This window comes from Aspergillus puulaauensis, chromosome 2 (assembly GCF_016861865.1).
Source record: "Aspergillus puulaauensis MK2 DNA, chromosome 2, nearly complete sequence".
NCBI classification, from domain to species: Eukaryota; Fungi; Ascomycota; class Eurotiomycetes; order Eurotiales; family Aspergillaceae; genus Aspergillus; species Aspergillus puulaauensis.
The window spans coordinates 3439555-3460236 of NC_054858.1; the positions used below are offsets into that span (position 1 = coordinate 3439555).

General features: G+C 51.1%; 6 protein-coding genes across 6 annotated transcripts; 3 read left to right on the top strand and 3 right to left on the bottom strand.

Annotated features, from left to right (window-relative positions):
• Positions 1–54: 54 nt before the first annotated feature.
• Positions 55–1554, bottom strand: APUU_21416A (cytochrome P450; the record flags this gene model as incomplete). Its single annotated transcript, XM_041700166.1, has 2 exons — positions 55–577; positions 641–1554. 2 exons carry the CDS (start codon positions 1552–1554, stop codon positions 55–57), a joined length of 1437 nt encoding a protein of 478 aa, XP_041553178.1.
• Positions 1555–2343: 789 nt separating this feature from the next.
• APUU_21417A (uncharacterized protein) lies at positions 2344–3726 on the bottom strand (the record flags this gene model as incomplete). The annotated part of the gene is made up of 1 exon (XM_041700167.1): positions 2344–3726. One exon carries the CDS (start codon positions 3724–3726, stop codon positions 2344–2346), a length of 1383 nt encoding a protein of 460 aa, XP_041553179.1.
• A 542-nt stretch (positions 3727–4268) lies between these two features.
• RPN2 (proteasome regulatory particle base subunit RPN2) lies at positions 4269–7940 on the top strand (the record flags this gene model as incomplete). Its single annotated transcript, XM_041700168.1, has 5 exons — positions 4269–4408; positions 4520–4689; positions 4756–5279; positions 5336–7567; positions 7623–7940. The coding sequence occupies 5 exons, from the start codon at positions 4269–4271 to the stop codon at positions 7938–7940; spliced, it is 3384 nt and encodes a 1127-aa protein (XP_041553180.1).
• A 2555-nt stretch (positions 7941–10495) lies between these two features.
• On the top strand, positions 10496–12357 carry APUU_21419S (putative acyl-CoA dehydrogenase; the record flags this gene model as incomplete). Its single annotated transcript, XM_041700169.1, has 5 exons — positions 10496–10610; positions 10680–10691; positions 10754–11016; positions 11068–11809; positions 11864–12357. 5 exons carry the CDS (start codon positions 10496–10498, stop codon positions 12355–12357), a joined length of 1626 nt encoding a protein of 541 aa, XP_041553181.1.
• A 1009-nt stretch (positions 12358–13366) lies between these two features.
• On the top strand, positions 13367–16687 carry spt5 (transcription elongation factor spt5; the record flags this gene model as incomplete). The annotated part of the gene is made up of 5 exons (XM_041700170.1): positions 13367–13474; positions 13537–13686; positions 13764–15232; positions 15294–16039; positions 16098–16687. 5 exons carry the CDS (start codon positions 13367–13369, stop codon positions 16685–16687), a joined length of 3063 nt encoding a protein of 1020 aa, XP_041553182.1.
• Positions 16688–17510: 823 nt separating this feature from the next.
• triA (putative mRNA capping nucleoside-triphosphatase) lies at positions 17511–20075 on the bottom strand (the record flags this gene model as incomplete). The annotated part of the gene is made up of 3 exons (XM_041700171.1): positions 17511–17681; positions 17750–18196; positions 18288–20075. 3 exons carry the CDS (start codon positions 20073–20075, stop codon positions 17511–17513), a joined length of 2406 nt encoding a protein of 801 aa, XP_041553183.1.
• Positions 20076–20682: the final 607 nt, after the last annotated feature.

Consider the following 20682-nt stretch of genomic DNA (forward strand, 5'->3'; position numbering starts at 1 on the left):
TTTCCTAGGCCCGTTATATCGGAGCGCTTACAATAAGCATCCATATCTCAATAATCATAGTACCCTTTCCACTGCACCATCACCCCACTGAACAAGAATCTCCTCCCCCTTAACCCTCGAATTAAACCACTCCAATATCTCAATCTTACTATCATCGCCACCAACAATACTCGCCCCTCTCAATACATCTCCCTCAGCAACCTTCCAAATTGCCAACGTCACCTCGGCAAGCCCCAGATTCTGCGCAATGCAAGCCCTCGTCCCCTTGCCGAAGGCAAAAAAGTTGTTCAGCATCGCATCAGTCGGGTCCAGCCACCGTTCAGGCTTGAATTTTTGTGGTTCAGGGAAGACGCTCTCGTCCTGGTGTAGTTCGAAAGTCGATACGCCGACGCTTGTACCCGGTGGGAAGAAGTGGGATTTGTAAGTCCAGCCAGTGGCTGGGACGGCGCGAGGAAGGCGGATTGGGTTTGCCCAGGCGAGACGGAGCCCTTCGCGGACTACGGCGCGGAGGTATGGGGTTGAAGCGGGGTCAGCTGGCGTAGAGGTTGTTTGGAGGGCTGTGCGGAGGCGGGTGTATCTAAATGGCATGTTAGGCGAGCTATGTTGGGCGAGTTCACGGTGAAGGGGATCAAGGACTGACATTTCAGGATACTTTGTCAGATACCAGATAATAGTAGCAGTCGCCATGCCTGTTGAATCTGTCCCCGCGAAGCAGACATCTTTTACTTCGATTTGAGCTTGACTCGGCGAGACCTTCTCAAGAAGTCGGCTCTGGTAGCTGCCGCTTTGGGGGACAGATCTCTTGATGAGCCCGCTAGTATATTCGTCCATGGCTGTGAATGATTTTGCTGTTTCTAGGGACTGGGTCAGATGTTCGAGGAGACCGACTAGGTACTCGCCTACTTTACCGCATGTGAAGTTGAAGAATGCGCCTACCCCGACATACGCGTCGACGAACGGCGAGGCAGACATGACTTGCACGCTCTCTTTAAGAGCGCCATATCTCTCATGAAACAGATACGAGCTTACCGCGTCAATGGCCAGAGCCCTGGCAAGCTGGAGCACATTCACGGGCTGGCCAGATTTCGCACCGCTGCGGAGCCGCTCAACGAAGTCGTCGACAACCTGGAGTAAGCTGTTCTGGGAATTACGGATCGAGGCCGTAGAGAACAGCGGGGCGACGGCCTTTGCGCGACTCGCCCGCTCCGGCAGGGTCAATGTCGAGAAGATGGTTTTGTGGCCGTCGATGTCGAACTTTGAGTACACGGCGGTCTTGGGAAAGCCGCCCCGGTTGATGTAAATGGGATCAATTGCGTCGCCGTTTGCGATGTCGACGTCGCTAGGTGCGACGCGGAGCACGGGGCCGTACCTTTTGTGTAATGTGAATACGACGGTGCATTCGTCCCCAATGTAAGTATGGTAGGCGAGCCATAGGGACGTGCAGGCTGCGAGTTTTGGCCCGGGGACTCTGGATAGAGGGTGGAAGTAAAGTCGGTAGAGACACAAGGAGAGGAGGGCTCCTAGGAGGAGTGTGAGGATGGCGGCGACAGCCATCCAATTTGTTCTTGTGATGTGAGGATAATGCGGGGATCAGTGGGGGTGATTTACCACGTTGTACTCGTGGGTTGGATCAGACGCTCTGCATGGAAGGCCTCTGAAAGGGGTGCTTGCTGTAATGAATTGGTTAACAAGGACACAGCACGAGATTATACGAACTTACAATCAAAATCTTTCTTCATGAGGGGATGGAATGCAGTGATAAGAGTTGAGTGGAGCGCAGAATGGGCGAGAGTAACTGACGTGTGGCAGCAAGGAGAACCGTTGAGAACCAATAACGCACTACAGGAAAGTAATGATGGAGTCTGGACTCCATCGACTAACTGCAGTGGGCAATGAGCTGCTGACAATGGTTGCCTTATCAGCAGGCCATTTGACGACTGAAAAGTTTAACAGTTACAAGCAATTGTTGGAGAGGCGCTGCCGTCGGAGTTGAATTCCGATCAGGCTGCTTGAGGACCAGTTCTTCATTCTGCATATACAATTAATGAGGCTACACTGCATCGGTATATTAAACCCTATTCCGTTCCAGAGGAGTGTGAGCAAGGATGTAGAGGTGGCCGGATATGCATCCTGTAGTCGCATATACCTTACCATAAACCTCATATCTTTATCCTATTATATTGCGTCTGTTTGTCGAGTGTCGTTTGGAAAACTCAACATGGCTTGCAGAGTCAACAGGTCCCAGTGGGCCGAATGGCACGCATATTGCATGCCGATGCTATCGAAAGCCAGAAGTGCTGCAGTCTGAAAGCCCATAATGCTCGCTTACTTCGTAGCGCCAAATCAGGTTTCTGGAAGTAGCCAAGCTGGGTCCGGATCATCGTCTTCATCTTCATCGCCCGGCTTGGCTGCTTCGTGGGAATGGTTCTCCGCATCTCGTAATAAGTCAGCCGGGGGATCCGGGTTATCATCACCATGAGGATCAGTCTGGGAATCATTGTCAACACTCTTGCGTGACTCTGGAGACCCTTGTGGAGATGGGTTGAATTCTTCCTCTGTGATATTGAAGATGCTTAGGAGCATCTGCCGAGCCTCTCGCAGGGCTTGGAGCTCTGCTGAAATACAGCAAACAAGGAGTTTCCAATTTTTCTGCTCCGCATGGTCCAGATGTAGTTCTACGAGATCTGTGGTCTCCGATAAGTCATCCATAATATCATGGCTTAAGCGACCCTTGTTGAACGCGGCTCCATCCTCTTTCAGCAGCTGCTCCTGTGTTTTTATTGAACGACGCATTCCCGTTCGCAGGCGCCCCTCAAACCCTGATATAGCCGTAACCACCCGTTTCCAAACGTCACCACCCTCCTCAAGTGCCTCTATCTCGGCATCAATTTCGTTTTGTCTTTGTTGCAATTCGGACTGTTCTTTCTTCCAATGTTCTTGTGCCATCTCAAGAGTTCTTCGGTTGGATTTCAAGGAATAGAAGCTTTCTCCAACAGTGCCCCTTGCTGGCGCCTTCACCGGGGGATCCGCCAGGAACTTCCGGATATCATTCTCGAGAAGCGACAAAGAGGCTTTGTAGGAGGACATTTTGGCCTCCACGGAGTTTTCAATTTGGGATAGCTCTTGGACAACGTGCCGGTGTTTCGATTTCATCTGCGCCAGTTTATTCTCCAGCTCATGTATTTGCACCTCGAGTGTGGCACTCTCATCTCGCAGTTCCCTGGACCGTCGAGTCTCCCTATCGTTGTTCATGGTGGAGATAGCATCCTCCAATCCGGATCTTTTGGTGTTGAATGTTTCGATCTCGTTCAATCCAGAGTTCATTTCCTCCTTCCTGTAGGAAAGTATTTCTAATTCTTCCTCACGCAGTCGCATCAGGTCATACATGGATGTAAAAATGCCCTCCCGTGCTGAACGCAACCCGATCTTCTTGTTGGACAACCGTCGAGTAGGCGATTTTGAAGCCCCCCTAGAGCTTACTGATTCCGAGTACGATAAATTGCTTTCATTAGGCGTGCCGAATTCAGGTTGCTGACCACCAAGGCCTGCCAGTAGTCCTTCGCTTTGGGCATCTATAAGATGCTGCAAATTACGTTGTATATGTCTCGCCTGCCGTTCAACATGACGTAAAGGGTCTTGATAATTGGGAGAAGTTCTAAGAGGCAGGGGCACTAGGCTCTGGCTCATATTTTGAGGGAACATGGTGGACATTTTGGATGTAAACATGTAAACACAAGTGCTGCTTTCAGTTGGTCGGACCTTCGCACCGCCTGCGGTCACAAAAATGTAGCTTTGAAAAAATGGCGTGCTTGCGAAGAAGTCGCTAGAGAAAAACCAGGCAGGGCGACATTAAACAAAGACACATTCCGGAAACATAAACTGCCACGGCCCTCGTATTTAAGATGGGTTGATGGTGTTGCTCACATGCGGCTTGTCATCACGCGGCAGTGGAGTCACGTGATATCTCTAGGGCGGCCTGCAGGAACCACCGGCACCTTTCCGAGAGCTTCCATCAGCCTGGCGTTCGTTGACGTGTGCTTCCCTCTGCCTCTTCACATCATCTTCCTCTTCTTGTATTTCTCACCTTTCTCCATCCTTGCTTGTTTTATTACTCGCGCGCTTTGTATTTACACTTTGACTCGGTCGTTTCCCATCAAACTTTGACCTCCCGTCCGTCGGCGTGAAGCTCCGTCGAAGCTGTCGCCTCACCCTCTCGAGCACTATCATCTCTCTTTCCGCCGCTGGTGCACCGACCTGCCCCTATCACGATGGTTGGGCTTGCTTCAGCCGCTGGTCTCGTTGGCTTTCTTTCAGAGCCTGACTCTGAACTGAGAGTATTTGCTTTGAAGACGCTAGATTCTCAGATCGACCTTCTGTGGACGGAAGTGGTTGACTCTATTCCGCAAATGTTTGTTTCCCATCTCACTCCACCTCCTTCCATCACATTGCACATTCCGCATTACCACTGTAATTGTTTTCTAGAACTATACTTTCGGTCTGCTAACAACTTCATTATTAGAGAGGCGCTTTACGAAGATGAAGACTTCCCTGAGCGCGGCCTTGCGGCGCTAGTCGCCGCAAAGGTTTACTACCATCTCCAAGAATACAATGAGAGCATGGTGTTTGCTTTAGGCGCAGGGAAGCTGTTCGACCTAAATAACGGTGGCGAATTTGAGGAGACCATCATTGGTATGTAACATGCACCCTCCACTTCCCAACGTGGGTGGTTTTTCTCATACGAGTTTTTTTTACTAGCCAAATGTATCGATACCTTCATTTCGCTGTCGACTTCCCAACGGCCTGCAGGCGGCGATCAACCTGCCAACTTGAACACCGCGTTCCCCGCCCCGGTCGAGGGTGCCAGCAGCACCTCTGCCAGCCTCACTTCCCCGATCACCCCATTTTCACAATCTGCTCTGCCATCAAAGTCGCTGTTGTCTAGGCAAGAGGTCACAGGCGCAGACGGCGCTCACGCGGGAGGCGAGGATATCAGCTTGAAGGATGTTGAAACCCCGCTCGTCCTAAAGCGAGGTGTTCAAGGCCAGCTGAAGGCTGTCGTTGAACGTTTATTCGAGCAATGTTTCATCGATCAACGTTATCGCCAGGTTATCGGTATTGCCATTGAAGCTAGAGATCTGGAAATGCTTCGAACAGCTATTGTTCGCGCTAGTGAGGACGAAAAGAAGCAACACGGCGAATCTCGTCGGAGTGAGGAGCTGATGGAATATGTATTGGACATTTGCATGGGCGTTGTCCAGGAGCGAGGTTTCCGCAACGAGGTACTGTAACAAGGCTCAGCTAATTTTTGAAGACCGCAAGCTAACTGATATTCAAGATCTTAAAACTTATTCTTGACCTTCTTAATGAAATCCCTTCGCCAGACTATTTCTCGATCGCCAAATGCGTCGTCTATCTCAACGAGCACTCGATGGCTACTTTCATACTTCGCCAGTTGGTCGAGAAGGGGGATGCACGGTCACTTGCTGTTGCCTATCAGATTTCTTTCGATCTTTACGACAACAGCACCCAGGAATTTCTCCAGAAAGTTCACCAGGAAATCTCTGAACTCGTTCCGGAAAAGAACGAATCCGAAGCGAAAGAGGAGCAAGAAGAAGCGAAGGAGACCGATGCGTTGTTGGAAGGCCAATCTTCGTCTATCGGTGCCAACGATGACTCCAAGCTGACCTCGGAGGCCCATACCGCGTTCAAGAATATACTTGATATCCTCGATGGCCTCAGATCGATCCAACTGAACATGGAGTTTTTGCACCGGAATAGCAGGGTCGACGTTGCCATCCTTAACAAGCTTCGCGACAGCTTGGAACCTCGCAACTCAATCTTCCACTCGGCTGTGACCATCTCAAATGGCTTCATGTACGCTGGAACAGCACAGGACAAATTCTTCCGAGACAACCTGGAGTGGCTCGGAAAAGCGGTCAACTGGTCCAAGTTCACTGCGACAGCTGCCCTGGGTGTTATTCACCGTGGGAATTTGAATCAGGGACAAAAGCTTTTGCAGCCATATCTCCCCAAGGACAACATTGCTGGTGTAAATGGATCTGGGTCCGTTTATAGCGGCGGTGGCTCCCTGTACGCGCTTGGCTTAATCTATGCCAACCATGGCGGAATGGCTATTGATTACATTCGCGACCATTTCAAGAAGGCTACCGAGGAAGTCGTTCAACATGGAGGTGCATTGGGACTTGGTGTTGCGGGTATGGCAACCGGAGATGAGGGTATTTACGAGGATTTACGGAACGTTCTCTACACCGACTCTGCTCTCAACGGTGAGGCCGTCGGTCTTGCCATGGGTCTGGTCATGTTGGGTACTGGTAACATGAAGGTTCTCGAAGACATGATCCAATACGCTCATGATACGCAGCACGAAAAGACCGTACGAGGATTGGCAATGGGCATGGCTCTGATAATGTACGGTCGACAGGAAGCTGCTGATGAGCTGGTTAACGGCCTCCTGGGCGACCCTGACCCGACCCTCCGCTATGGAGGTATCATGACCATCGCTCTCGCGTACTGCGGAAGCAGCAGCAACAAGGCTGTCCGGAAATTGCTCCATGTTGCTGTCAGTGATGTGAACGACGATGTCCGACGTGTTGCTGTCCTGAGTTTGGGTTTCATTCTGTTTAGAAAGCACCAAAGCGTGCCCCGCATGGTCGAATTGCTCTCTGAATCATACAACCCTCATGTTCGTTATGGTGCAGCAATGGCTCTTGGAATCTCATGTGCTGGTACTGGCCTTGACGAAGCAATCGACCTCCTTGAGCCGATGCTGAAGGATTCTACCGACTTTGTGCGACAAGGAGCTCTCATTTCTCTGGCCATGGTGTTGGTGCAACAGAATGAGGCTATGAACCCTCGGGTCACCACACTACGCAAGACGATGTTGAAGATGGTTTCCGATAGGCATGAGGATGCTATGGCCAAGTTTGGCTGCGCGATTGCTCTAGGTATTATCGATGCTGGCGGCCGTAACTGCACAATCAGTCTTCAGACACAGACAGGAAACCTCAACATGCCGGGTATTGTCGGCGCTGCAGTGTTCACCCAGTACTGGTACTGGTTCCCTCTTACTCACTTCCTGTCGCTGAGTTTCGCGCCAACCTCGGTGATCGGTGTGGACCAGAAGCTCGAGGCCCCGTACTTCAAGTTCCACAGCAACACAAAGCCCAGCCTCTTCGACTACCCACCTGAGCAACAAGTCAAAACCGAAGAAGCGCCGGAGAAGGTCAAGACTGCCGTTCTTTCCACCACAGCGCAGGCCAAGAGACGTGCGCAGCGTCGTGAGAAACAGCACAGGCGAGAGAGTATGGATATTGATCAGACTCCTACCACTCCCAAGGTGGCGGATCAGATCCCGGAGAAGATGGAAACGGACGAGGCCAAGGGCGAAGAAGAGCTCAAGGAAGGTGAGAAGGAGGTTGTAGAGGGTCAGAAGAAGAGGGTTGAGCGCGAGAAAGTTGGATATGAGCTCGACAACATGTCACGAGTTCTCCCAGCCCAACTAAAGTATCTCACGTTCCCCGATCCTCGATATGAGCCTGTAAAAAGGGTGTGTATATTCCGCGTCACTTTCTGTATGAAGATGAACTAACTCGTCATTACAGCCCACCGGTGGTGTTGTAGTCGTTTTGGACAAGACGCCGGAAGAACCCCGAGAAGTCATTGAGCTCAAGGCCAGCAAAGAGACCAAACCATCCGCAACCCCAGCGGACCACCTGCAATCTTTACAGGATCGTTTGCAAGGGTTCCATGACGGGGGCGCTCTGCAAACCCCTCAGCGTGGAGCGGACTCCCTTTCGACGTTAGGAGCTACTGCTGCGGCCGGGGTGTTGACCGCTGTGGATGAAGACGAGGATGGAGAGGAGGCGCCTGTTCCTGAGGAATTCGGATACACGAGCGATGACGGGGAGGCAGACTACTAGGTGTGCAATATGGGCGCAAGCTGTATTACTAGATTAATATAAATCTATGTCTCGAATAACGGCGGTGGTTAGATACCGCATAGCATTTCTGGAATGTTTACTAGTGCATCTAGTTTATGGCTCGCTTCTATAGGAATGAATAGTAGTGCACCCGTAGTCGTATCATTGTATGGCAATAAGGGAGAAAAGTATGTTTGCTCATGGCTCTCATCGCCCCGAGAGCACATGCGTAGTCTGACCAGTATTGTAGTTCTACAATTTTATTCCTTCTCGAGCTGATGAGCCATCAGAGGTGAGTGAACAGTCCGATTTCTGGCTATTCGTGGGATACCATTCCCTAACAGTGAATTGAATCATATCAAATCATTCTAAATGGATGAAAGGAAGTGAACAACCAGTCCTCACCTGCAGGCAATGTCGGTGATGCAGAAAAGCCGTTGACTGAGATGCGAAAGAAGAGCGAGAACTCACCCTCAAGTACGTGTTTTCCTTCATGCCCAACACAAAAGGCATGAACTAACCGATATAAAAAAGATTAGATGTATATATTTTGCCTCTCCTCCTTTTGGCCTTTCCGGCACTCCCCACAATCCACTCCCTATCCACGAGCTGTTTAAGGCCTCCAACCCAAGAGAAAACCATATCCTCCACTCAGGGGTCCACGATCGTAAAGGCCCTCAGTTTCAGCACTCTCAAAGCAAACGCCCTGATCTCAGTTGGCTACTACTGCGCCCTACCGCTCGCCGGTGCACTGGCATACTTCGCCAACCGGAGCAGGCTTACCGCTCGCCTGGGAATGTTTCGCCGTAAGGCTAATTTACCACTTCGATACGATCCGGCATTCTATAAGCCCCTGGGTTCTGTATGCGCTGTTCATGCTTGCCTTATCAACCATGCTGTTTGTACAGCCTGTAAAACAATGCGTGATCTAGCAAGAATGCGTGGAACTGGGGTGAGCGCAGTGTGGGTTTGGCCTTGTGTGTTATTGATGACAAATTGGGTGCACTTATTAGGCAGGGGTTGTTCAAGTCTAGCCCTGCTCCTGAGTACTTTTCGGGATTCATTGGAGTGCTGTGTCTTTATGTGGCTGTAGTTGCGATTGTGTTGGCTCAAATTGGGTAATGGGGAATAAACGACCTGGAAGGCATAAGCACCCAGGTGCCGGATCGGAAAGAGCAGTCTGATGCACTGGCGTATAACACTTGGGTGCTCCAGCCGGTTTTGAGGATGCGGACAGAGATCTTTCGCAGTCTGAGGGACGATCCTGCTCCTAAGGGTGAGACGAAGGACGAATGGGGTTTATAAAATTAGACGATTGAACCAAAATCCAAAACATATTTATAGATACTGATATATATCGTTCCAAGTTAGTATCTGTCTGTATGGGTGCAAGCAGTGACACTGCCCCAGCGTACATCAACTCTCGGCATTTATGCTTGAGGCTAGCCTAGACATGAGATAATATGCGTGAAGATGGTCGTGAGTCCATGCAATCATATCAGGTACGGATACCTCAGTGTAGCATGCTAAAGGCGTGGTAGAAAAGCCCAGGCGCGAGCACGCTATCCTTATTGGGGCCCTGACAAGGCTAGTCCGCTTTAGTATGCAAGCTTCCTGGGGAGTTGTTTTCTAACTCCGCACTTTCTGCCATTACATACTTTTCTTCCAACATACCGATTGAAGAATGAGACACCAGAGATATTCTAAATTGGGATGACATGTCCAATATACATCAATGTCTGCGATTGTGGACTCTCTAACAGCACAAAGAATGATCGTTGTGGATGTGTGGAGTTGCCACTAGCCACATAGTCTTTCTTTCTTTCTCCAGCTTTGCTTTGGCCTCCGGAGCGAAACAAGATAAGTAAACATCCAAATCGACTGGCCGGAAGCCCTTGGTTGACAAAGCTTGGCAGGCGAACATCCTCGTAGTTGGTCATCCATATCATATGAATATCCGTTGGTCAAGGTCGACTCGACTCTTGAGATCATGGGTCACGTGCGGTAAAAGGAGCCTCGGCACTTTCTCAAATAGTCCAGAAGCCACCATGCAGGGATGACGCATGAGGACAAGGCCTGAGCCAATCAAATACAAGCAAATGGCCAGCATCATCAGCTGGCCGAGGCACAATCACACGTGAGATGGTCACAAAATGAGCCGGCGGTGCATCGATTGAGGAAAGCGATGCGGGCCTGAAGTGGAAATGAGTAACTGGCAGCGTCAGAGTGGCCCAGAGCTGACCAGCATGTGAATGGGTTGCCAATATCGGCCCATCCTGCGTATCATGGGTAAATCACCGAGGAAATCGCCTTTCCTGGTGTCGCAAACACCCGCGCACTGCGATCTACGGACCTCTTTTTGGCTTCTTGACCGAGTTCAAGAGTATCCACCTTGTCTTTTTGCATCCAAGGTCGGCAATTCCCTGGATCATTCTTATATCAAACCGTCCCTCCCTTTCCCTCCCAGTTTCCCCCCTACCCCAGGTTATTCTTCCCCATAGTCTTGTCTCCAGCACACCCCAAATCTAAGCCTTTGTTTGCTTCTCGACATTACCATGGCCAAGACATTCAGCAAGGACGACGTGGCCACGCACAATAAGGCCGATAATCTTTGGATTATCGTCGACGAAGACGTTTACGACTTGACCAAATTCCAGGACGACCATCCAGGTGTGTTTTCTAGAGCCCGACATTTTTTGTTAAATTTGCATGTGAAACTGACATAAGATGCGCGGATAGGTGGAAAGAAGAGTATGCTCGTCCGAGCCCCACGAAATGCGCCAGTCGCCAATACTAACTGTCGTTCCATTTAGTTCTTACAAGAGTCGCCGGGAAGGACGCGTCGAAACAATTCTGGAAATATCACAATGAGGGAATTCTGAAGAAGTACAAGTCGCAGCTGCAAGTTGGATCTTTGGACTCCAAGAAGGCTGTGGAAGCACCTGCCCCCGCCGAGAAGGAGGCACCCAAGCCTCAGTCAGCACCAGTTGTCGATGTCGCGACAGCAAAGTCAGAAGAAGCTCAGGAGCCTTATGGTGACTTGATTCCCTTCGCTGACCCAGCATGGTACCAGGGGGTGAGCTTCCTTCATATATGTCAAATTTGACCTGTTGCTGATTGTTGATAGTACCACTCCGCCTACTTCAACCAGACCCACGCTGCCCTCCGTGAGGAAGTTCGGGCATATGTTGAGTCTGAAATCGCGCCGTATGTGACTGAGTGGGATGAGGCCAAGGAGGTTCCCGCCAAGATCTACAAGCAAATGGGTGAGCGGGGTTATCTCGCCGGCCTCCTCGGTGGCAAGTATCCCGTGCAGTATACCCCATACCGGGTGCAGTCTGTCGCTCCCGAGAACTGGGATCTCTTCCACGAGATGCTCCTGACAGATGAACTCTCTCGCGCTGGAAGTGGTGGTCTGGTCTGGAACTTGCTCGGTGGTTTCGGCATTGGCTGTCCTCCGCTGGTGAAGTATGGAAAGAAGGCGCTTGTTGACAGGATCCTACCCGGAATTCTTGCGGGAGACAAGCGTATCTGTCTTGCCATTACTGAGCCCGACGCTGGTAGTGATGTCGCCAACCTTGGCTGCGAAGCCAAGCTTTCTGAAGACGGCAAGCACTACATCGTTAACGGTGAGAAGAAGTGGATCACCAACGGTGTCTGGTCCGACTATTTCACGACTGCTGTTCGTACCGGCGGGCCCGGAATGAACGGTCTTAGTGTTCTCCTTATCGAGAGAGAGGCCGGCGGTGTCAGCACTCGGCGTATGGACTGCCAGGGTGTCTGGAGCAGCGGCACCACGTACGTGACATTTGAAGATGTTAAGGTCCCCGTGGAGAACCTCATCGGCAAGGAGAACCAGGGATTCAAGGGTAAGTTGAGAATATACGAACGTTGTTGAAGGTTCATTCTAATACGCATTCCAGTGATCATGACCAACTTCAACCACGAGCGAATTGGTATCATCATCCAATGTGTTCGATTCTCGCGTGTTTGCTATGAGGAATCAGTGAAATACGCCCACAAGCGCCGAACTTTCGGCCAAAAACTTGCCAACCACCCGGTAATCCGTATGAAGCTCGCCCACATGGCTCGTCAAATCGAGGCCACTCACAACTGGCTTGAGAACATCATCTACCAGTGCCAGTCGATGGACGAGACCGAGGCGATGCTCAAGCTCGGCGGCGCCATTGCCGGCCTCAAGGCTCAGTCCACGACAACCTTCGAGTACTGCGCCCGCGAAGCTAGTCAGATCTTCGGTGGGTTGAGTTATAGCCGTGGCGGCCAGGGTGGTAAGGTCGAACGACTGTACCGTGACGTGCGCGCCTACGCTATCCCCGGTGGAAGTGAGGAGATCATGTTGGATCTCAGCATGCGCCAGAGTCTCCGTGTGCACCAGATGTTTGGCATGAAGCTGTAAAACTGACGAGTGCGCTTTGTTTCTTGGATACATAATCCCCTTTTATTATTTTTCCTTTTTTTTTCTTTTGCCTATATAGAGACTTTCGGTTCTTGAATGTACAATAACTATTGGGATACCTTATGTTAGCAGGAATAATTTTATACCTTCAAGATTAGTTCGCAGAGATATAAAGAGAAGCGCGCCTTATGTAATACTACCCTTTTACTTAAGGGAAGAAAAATAAAATGATAACTAAGGGCTGCGCTAGATATTTGCAGCTCCTCCACCTAACTTGCTGGTTGGTATGCCTTTCAGCATGGCTAACTCTACATTCTACAATATCGCGAGCCCCCAGTATTATATATCACTCACTTGAGGGTAACGTGATCAACTTAGCCAAATCAGTAATATGGGCGAGAATAGTAGTGAGTAGATGAACACTAAAGCGTACCTGGCTAATAGGTGGTAGTAGTTCGTATACTGTCTCGAACGCCAAGTCAGCACCAATCAGGTCTCCGGTCTCCACCCAGCGGAGGCTCCTAAAGAGGCCGAAAAACAATCCGGCACTCCGCAAGGACCAAACGCGCAGCCGCCTTCAACTTCCCAATGAAACTCGCCTTCTGAAAGCTCCCAACTCTCGAGCACTACACCCTCCCTTTATCTCCCAGCAGATCGTTCGGAGTCGTGTGCTTGCTTGTGCGCCAAGGGTAACCTCATTGTTCTGCTTACTCTCCCCTCGAACTGCCCTTTCTTTCAGTTCCCGAAACGTGGCTGCCACCGCGGACTCGGCGCAGCACCGAACAACCAACCGCCCGACCAAAGAAATCTATCTTCTATCTACGGTCGCCAGAACACACTTCACATCAGCCGCCTGACTTTACTTGGATTATTAATCGCCTGGCGCTCTCAAACTTACTCAGTTCGTGGTCGACTCCTTTTATTTTTCCCCCGATCCTTTTCGCCCTGGTTCCCAAAACCCGAACTCTCGCCGCAGCAGACGCCCGCCCCTCAAAGCCTCGACGCGAGAATGTCTCGGAACGTGATGGGACAGGAATTCGGCTCTGACGAGGAAGATGATGACTTCAACCCCGCGCCCGCACAGGAATCAGATAATGAAGACGTAGATCGCGGCCAGGTTTGTGTTATCCCGGATACTGATATTGGACGATATGTTGAGCTGATGAACTGGAATATAAGACCCGGAAACGTGACCGTGAGGACGACGCTCAAGATGGAGGCGATGACCAGGATAGGGAGAACGAGGGCGGTGGAGACGACGATGAGCCTCAGGAAGGAGGGGAGAGCGAAGAGGAAGAGGAAGAAGACGAGGAAGAGGATGCTGTCACGGTTGGTGTCTTTAACTACCCCTTCCTCGAGAACCGCGCACGGGGCAATTGCTAACACGGCCTTTTCCTGTTCTACAGCGTGGACCGAAGCGAAGAAGAGGCCCTGGACTCCATAACTTCATTGATGTTGAGGCGGGTGTAGACGAAGATGAGGACGAGGCTGAAGATGAAGAGGACGATATGGAATTTGGTGAAAATGTCCACCCGGATGATGAAGTTGCTGTCGGAGCTGAGATGGACGACCGTCGACACCGTGAACTTGACCGTCAGCGTGAAGTGGAGGCCAGCATGGATGCTGAGAAACAGGCACAATTGCTCAAGGAACGTTATGGGCGGAATCGCGCAGCTGCCACGGACGCCGTCATTGTCCCAAAACGTCTTTTACTTCCCAGTGTCGATGACCCTAGTATCTGGGGTGTTCGGTGCAAGGCCGGCAAGGAACGTGAAGTTGTCTTTGCTATTCAAAGACGTATCGAAGAACGACCGCCTAGTTCACGGAACCCGATTAAGCTCATCTCTGCGTTTGAGCGTGGGGGCGCAATGAGTGGCTACATTTACGTCGAAGCGCGGAGACAGGCAGATGTCATGGATGCCTTACAAGATATGTCGAATGTTTATCCAAGGACCAAAATGATTTTGGTTCCTGTGAGGGAGATGCCGGATCTACTTAGGGTGCAGAAGTCCGAAGAACTCAACCCCGGAGGCTGGGTTCGAATAAAGCGTGGCAAATACATAGGTGATCTCGCTCAGATCGAGGAGGTAGAGACGAACGGTTTGGCTGTGACCGTTCGTTTGGTTCCCCGACTGGACTACGGTTTAAACGAGGACTCCGGTGCTCCTATCGTTGACCCTAAGAGAAAGCGAGCTGGCGCAAATGCCGCTGTTGCACGCCCTCCACAGCGGTTGTTTAGTGAGGCCGAAGCCAAGAAGAAGCACAGCAAGTACCTCTCCGCTACGGCTGGTTTAGGTTCGAAGTCATGGAACTACCTTGGCGAAACTTACATCGATGGTTTCTTGATCAAGGACATGAAGGTCCAGCATTTAATCACGAAGAACGTCAACCCCCGGCTCGAGGAAGTTACCATGTTTGCCCGCGATTCTGAAAACGGCACCTCGAATCTTGACCTCGCGTCTCTTGCAGAAACCCTCAAGAATTCTACGGCAGAGGAATCATATATTCCTGGAGACCCCGTGGAGGTGTTCAAGGGTGAACAGCAAGGTCTTATCGGCCGCACTAGCTCCACTCGTGGAGATATTGTGACTATCCTGGTAACGGAAGGCGAACTGGCAGGCCAAACTATCGAAGCCCCTGTCAAGACACTCCGTAAGCGCTTTAGGGAAGGTGACCACGTCAAGGTTATTGGCGGAAGCAGATACCAGGATGAGTTGGGCATGGTTGTGCAAGTGAGGGACGACACAGTCACCCTTCTCAGCGATATGAGTATGCAGGAGATTACTGTCTTTAGCAAAGACCTCCGTTTGTCCGCAGAAACTGGCGTGGATGGGAAATTGGGCATGTTCGATGTTCATGATCTCGTACAGCTAGAGTGAGTTACTACCTCTTCTCTGATACTTGTGCTTTTTTTCAAGCTAACTGTCGCAAAATAGTGCTGCTACTGTCGCTTGCATTGTCAAGGTTGATCGCGAATCATTACGAGTCCTGGATCAGAACGGTTCTATCCGCACTATCCTCCCTACGCAAGTCACCAACAAGGTCACCCCGCGCCGAGACGCTGTGGCTACAGACAGGAACGGGGCTGAAATCCGACATGGCGACACCGTTAGAGAAGTATACGGCGAGCAGAGAAACGGTGTAATCCTTCATATCCATCGCTCATTCCTGTTCCTGCACAATAAAGCCCAGGCTGAAAACTCGGGTATCGTCGTTGTGCGCACTACCAATGTTGTTACAGTGTCTGCGAAAGGAGGCAGGTCTACAGGTCCGGATCTCTCCAAGATGAACCCGGCTCTGATGGGGAATGGTGCTCCAGGTAATATGATGGGACCTCCCCCATCAAAGAACTTTGGACGGGACCGACTTCTCGGAAAAACAGTCTTGGTTAGGAAGGGGGCTCTCAAGGGTCTGATGGGTATTGTTAAAGACACGACCGATGTCCAGGCTCGCGTAGAGCTTCACTCAAAGAACAAGCTTGTGACGATCCCTAAGGAGCTCCTTGTTGTCAAGGATCCCGTTACTGGCCAAACCATTGACATTTCCCGCGGCAGAGGGGCGCCACGGGTTCCTCAAGGTGGTTCAGCTGCACCACCATCCGGCTGGCATGGCGGTCGTACTCCTATGGCCGCCGCCGATTCTTCAAGAACACCGGCCTGGGGTGGTGCTACTTCCTCCAGAAGTAAGTTTTTCAAATTTTTGTTAATACAACCATACGGCCTCTAACATAATTTCTGTAGCACCTGCTTGGGGCGGTGGCCTTGGCTCTCGCACACCTGCATGGAAGGCCGACGGATCACGAACTTCTAATCCATATGACGGCAGTCGCACAGCTTACGGAGGCGGAGGTGCAGGATCACGCACACCGGCCTGGAATGCAGGAGCACGAACACCTTATGGTGGCTCCGGCTCCGGCTCAGGTTCCAGCGATTTCGATGCCTTTGCAGCTGGGTCCCGAACTCCCGCCTGGGGTGGCGCCGTCTCTGGCGCCGCCTCTGGCAGCCGTACTCCAGCTTGGTCGGCAAGCGGCTCAACCAGTAACAAGACATACGACGCCCCGACACCGGGTGCGACCTACTCAGCTCCCACCCCGGGCGCGTACGGTGGTGCACCCACACCCGGTCTCTCAGCACCTACACCCGGAGCCTGGGCTGACAGCGCACCGACGCCGGGTGCCTACAATGCGCCGACTCCGGCTGACTTTGGCGATCGTCCATACGATGCACCGACGCCAGCGATGGGTGGGGCTGCCGCTACACCGGGCGCCGGCCCGTACGGCGATGCAGACGATGGCGGTCCCCGGTACGAAGAAGGAACGCCCAGCCCTTGAATGCATATTTCGTTTTCTGTTAGGGATTTTCATGACTTTACAACCAAAACGGCGCATTGCATGTTCATTTCTATTCCTCATCTATTGATGTTTTCTTTTATAGGTGACTTTAGCTACCCTTTAGTACTATCCTACATTGTATTATCAATCTATCAACATACAAACGTGTTTCATCACATCGGAGGATAACCTGGGATGGGGAATTGTTCTTAGATAGACTAAACAACTTATTGAAATTCTATCACCGCCCTTGGCTCGCAAGCATGCTCTCACTCTCTCGGTAAACCACCGTTGAGAGAATGTGAACATGCAAAAGATATCGTATTTATATTGATCAAAACAATAACCCCCCTTCTTTTCCGGCTCATCACTCCCTTGTTGCCATTCGTTTAATAAAATAGTAGGTATGAAGATATTAAAACATGAATGGAAAAAAGGCAAAAAAACAAAAAGAAAGGATATGGAACCTAAGTATTGACTTTAATCATTTCCCTCTTTCTTTCTCCAGTAATGAAGTGAAACATGAAAACCTGTAGTTGCAAATGCAACCTTCAACCATAGTACTCCCATTCCTTTCTTTCTTCTCTTGTCAACCCACTTTCCTTGACTCTTCCGAGCCACCATTGGGATCCAATCCAACTGATATCAAGGGGTAATTTGAACGGCTTAAAAAGGAAATAATAAAATACCGACCTGAGTCTTATCTATGTCATAATTGAATCTGCTAAAAAAAACCAGAAAAAAAAAGTAAAAACAATACCAAAGTAGATAAAAAAGAAACGAAGAAAGAAACAAGATGCACTACCGGTTATTTCCAGCAGGTCTATTCCGGTACTGCTCGTGCCAGGATGCGTATATTGTCAAGGAGACCCTTTACGAGATCTTCGTATTGGTTACTGGGGTCACCAGCCATGGCGAGTTGACCCTGGCGGCGAATTTCGGCGGCCGAGACTTCGACTTCAAGCTCGTGTTCAAATTCGCCTTTTGCAGAGGGCTGCAGGAAGAAGTGAATTAGTACAAGAACAAATAGCAAGAGAACGGGAATGGGAATAGGCAACATACTTCAGACCTAGCAACTTGTGTCAAATCGACCTGGTACGCCAAATGTCGGTAGCTCATGCGGTCTTTATTCCGATCGCTGGCTCCTCGGCCTGTATCAGCTGGCGGGAGATGAGAGATATCACCGTCGTAGTTCATTTCTAGGTTGACACTGACACGCCAATCGACACAGGTGCGAGGACTGTAGATATCGAGGTCTGCAACTCGGCATTTGACAATCTTCGCGAGGACTTCGCCTGTCCGTTGGTCAACAGTGACTCGGACTCGGGGCTTGTGGCGCGGGTTTAGGTTTTGTCGGATAATGGGTGGCAGGTCGGAAGGGGAGACCTCGTAAAAAGAATCTCGTTCCTTTTTGTGGGCATATGAGAGGAGGATCCGTCCAGGGTTTGCTTGAGGCATAGAACCCTTCACAGTTTCATTGAGAAAATTGTTCATAGCCCGATGTTGTGCCTGGAAAGAAGTCAATTCTGATGAACTACCTGTAATCGGGGTGAATCGAAAAACATGTCAAGTGTAAGTAGGGGATAGCAAAGGAACGTACTTGTGTCATATTGCTTTCAAAATTTGTTCGAAGTCGGGAGTTGTCACGATTTATGACACTTTCAGTCTGTATTGGCAACTGGAGCCTGTCCCCGCGATCAAGATCCATTAGCTGTCCCAGCTTCGCTTCGATTTCGATGATTGCGCCTTGGCCTACAGCAGTCGCACCAGCAGGGCCTGCCAAGGCATCATTTCGGAGAACCACGTGTTGAAAGAGGAAGTCACAAACAACCTTGGTGATTTCTTCGTGCGGTATGAATCCGGTAATGGATGGTTCCCAAGGCCCCAGGCTCTTCAGCTGTGGCGGTTCTGCTGGCTGTGATGGCTGTGATGGCTGTGATGGCTGTGATGGCTGTGATGGCTGTGATGGCTGTGATGGTTGTGATGGCTGTGATGGCTGTGATGGTTGCAATGGTTGCGACGACTGCGAGGAAATCGGCGGACCGTTCGCAACTGAATCTTCTCGCTTTATCATCTTTGCTGGGGGAGCATCCTGTGAGACTGTATGCTGCCGTTGGAACCACGGGTCCTGTGGCGTATTTCTAATATGTTTGGGAACCGGCGGCAACAAATTCGGGATCATTGGGCATTTTCCCTTTGTGCGGATTGATCGTTGGGCGAAAATAGGTGGCTCATTGTATCGTCTTCGCTTCGGTTTAGGAGGTTGAGGGCTCGAATTGGCGGGGCTCAATTCTGACGCAAAATTCGTCTTTCGCGGGTGCTGCGGCCCTGACTTTCCCTTCGGGGATACATTCGCAACAGGCCCCAGTGATCGCGGAGGGCTATTGACTTGCGTTGCCGTTGGTCCAGTTGAAGCTGCATGGGCGTGAGAGTTCTGCGTAATAGGTCGATTGTTTTGCGCAGCTATTCCATTTTCCCTCTCAGTCGGTTGCGCAGAGACTGCATGCTCACCAGCGCCTGCCACGCTGTCGCGTCGCGTCCCTGAGGAAAAGGCTGTTTTCGGACTAACACTCTCATCAGACTCCCTTCCCCCAGTTGTGCCCGATGCGCGCCGGGGTGCGCCATCGAAGGTCTTTGAATCGTATCGCATAGGTCGCGAAACCGCGGTTGGTGACATGTGCATCTGAACATCCTGCCCGACCCATGGACTAGATGCGCGATTCGAGAGGGAATCGTGCCCTGACGACTGAGGGCGCGCAGACGATGGAGTCGAGTGATGATAGAGAGCAGCAGCGGAACCTCGCGGCGTACCAGGAAGCGATCCTTGTGCCGGGGGTGAAAATTGCTGGGACGGATATGAATGGTGGGCGGAGGCTGGAGGGCTCTCTCTATGGGGGAATGAGTGCGAGGCGGAGGAATAAGGGGTCAGAACAGACTGGATAGATTGCGACCGCTGAGCAGCGACAGGGGAAGGTTGGTGCGAAGGAGGATGTTGTGGATGATGGTAGGGGACAGGCGCGGCGAAGGAGTCACGCGAAGCAGAGGGCTCGTAAGCCGCGGGAGGTGGACTGTGGCCGCGATGAGATTGTGCGCCCGCATTCAGAGATGATGTAGCATTATACTGGTAAGGAGACTGTAGTGGGCCGTAGGAGGAACCTCTATCTGGGGAAGTTTGGGCGCGCTGAAGCGGCGGAGGTTGCGATGGCCCGTTGGGATAGCCAGATGGGTAGGAAGAGGAGGATGACGACGACGGAGGCTGGTCGTGTGCTGGATAGAGTGGTTCAGAGGGTTTACGAGAAAGTTGCGACGGCGATTGATGAGACGGAGGCGACGGAGGACGGCGTGATGTGCCAGCGGCATCGCTGTTCATAATAGTGCGCAAATCCATGGTGGCGTGGGTTTTTTTTCCAAACTGACGAATGCGAGGAGAAAGGATCGGACGGGCGCGAGTTGGCGAGAGACAAGACACGCCCCCTTCCACAACACCCCGGAGCGGATGATGGCGACTTGGTGCCTATCAATGACGGAGACGAGGAAGGGGGGGGGATGGCGATGACGACGAAGACATTTAGGGGATGAAAGGGGTGCGCGAGACGAGATGATGGTGAAGGACAGCAGATCGATAAGAGGAAAATGAAAGGAAGATCGATGAAGAAGTTGCGGATCTGGTTGTGGGAGCCTGGGAGGTGAGATGAAGCCAATCGACAGCAGCAGTAGTAGTCCGTCGTCAGTAGATGACCCGCAATCGATTCTGGGGCATGGCAAGATATAATGGGATGGAGGAATGAGGAGGATGGTGTTGTTCGAGCACACGAGACCAATCACCACTATTTCATCCGCTATACTACGGTACAGTTGTCCTACACTTCTACTACGGATTATCAGAATTGGGAAGCTGCAAGTACCACACTATTGTACTATGCATATTCAATTACACTTGGCACACTTTCTGCATGCTAATTATATCCTAACAAAGAATCAAAGCCCAAATGACG